The 1,347-nt window shown below is 40.0% G+C and overlaps 1 protein-coding gene across 1 annotated transcript; it reads left to right on the top strand.

Annotated features, from left to right (window-relative positions):
- Nucleotides 1-87: 87 nt before the first annotated feature.
- On the top strand, nt 88-1,263 carry LOC107731606 (E3 ubiquitin-protein ligase rnf213-alpha-like; the record flags this gene model as incomplete). The annotated part of the gene is made up of 5 exons (XM_016542728.1): nt 88-432; nt 522-681; nt 781-852; nt 921-1,042; nt 1,129-1,263. Coding segments are annotated over exons 1-5 (834 nt in total), but the record flags the coding sequence as incomplete, so codon positions are not given.
- Nucleotides 1,264-1,347: the final 84 nt, after the last annotated feature.

Here is a 1,347-nt window from a genome sequence, read left to right as displayed (position 1 = left end):
AAAGAAGGCTACATCTTCAGAATTTGTTGGATGAATGAGGCAACAAAGTTTGCTCAAGATTATGGAGCAGTTTCTTCAGAAGGCGATATGGCTATCACACTCAAAAAGCTTCACAGTGAAATATTTAAACCATGCCACAATGCCTACAAAAACATATACACAGGGCTTAAAGATGGCAGCATCACTTTTGAAAATATTGATGTGACATTCAGAGCCTACAAGGGAAAATATGAAGAACTGGCAGCAGAAGTTGCAATCTTATGCAGACTGGATCACAGTGATGACCGACGTTGGGTCCAGACAAGAGTCCATCAGATTGAGCAGTACCATGAGCTTTATCTGGCAATACAGTCAGCTGAGGTGGTCATGATGGTCAAAGAGACGCTTTGCCTACAAGGAGACTTTCAAGTCTTGGAGAAGTTGCTTAATACTGTAAGTCATCATATTTTGCCATCATAAGTACATTTTTATCATAGATAAATAAGGAACATGCTTAACCCACAAGGCTGTCTTTCTTTCAGAGACACGTGGATTTTAAAAAGGAGCGTCTTGACAGCATTGATGATGAGTTGGTGCAGGCAAAAATTGTGCTTGTGGATATCACAGAATCCCGCAGACTGTGCCTTCAGGAGCTCAGCCGCAGAAAGAATTTTGTCACGTGGGTAAAAGAGGTTCTTAAAGGTAAGTAAATGTGTGTTTGAACTGGTATTCATATTGAATGCGATTTGATCATTTTTATGCTCTTTTGTAAGCAAATATTATTCCTTTTTATCACTTCAGACATCAATGAGTTGAAAGTCTTTGTGGATTTGGCTTCCATCTCTGCCGGAGAGAATGATATGGAAGTGGATCGTGTGGCCTGTTTTCATGATGCAGTTCTGATATGGATGTGGATCGTGTGGCCTGCTTTCATGATGCAGTTCTTGGCTACTCCTCAATGCTCTATGATTTGAAGCCAGATGCTGACTTCAAGCTTTTTAAAGAGACGCTGAAGAATCTATGGAAGGCGCTTGACAATGACCGCAACCTCCCAAAGAAACTGGTGAGAGAATCTGCTAGCTTTAAAAATCAGAAAAAGAAAGCAGGATTTCTCACATTATTGTTCATCAACATTTTCTCTGATTTCAGAGTGACTCTGCAAGACACTTAGAATGGTTGAAGGCAGTCAAGGATAGTCATGGGTCAGTGGAAACCTCATCTCTGTCTCTGGCATCAGCTATCAACATGAACGGCGTCTACGTTATTAGTGCACAAAATCAAAAGGTTTGTAATTACTACATTACTTACACTTTCATTATTTTGTTTTTGTGCTGTCAAATCGATTCATCGTGATTAATAGCATCCAGA

This window comes from Sinocyclocheilus rhinocerous, unplaced genomic scaffold (genome assembly GCF_001515625.1).
Source record: "Sinocyclocheilus rhinocerous isolate Xijiao unplaced genomic scaffold, SAMN03320098_v1.1 scaffold7238, whole genome shotgun sequence".
NCBI classification, from domain to species: domain Eukaryota; kingdom Metazoa; phylum Chordata; class Actinopteri; order Cypriniformes; family Cyprinidae; genus Sinocyclocheilus; species Sinocyclocheilus rhinocerous.
Note: the sequence above shows the minus strand (reverse complement) of the source record. Positions and strands in the feature narration are given on the sequence as shown.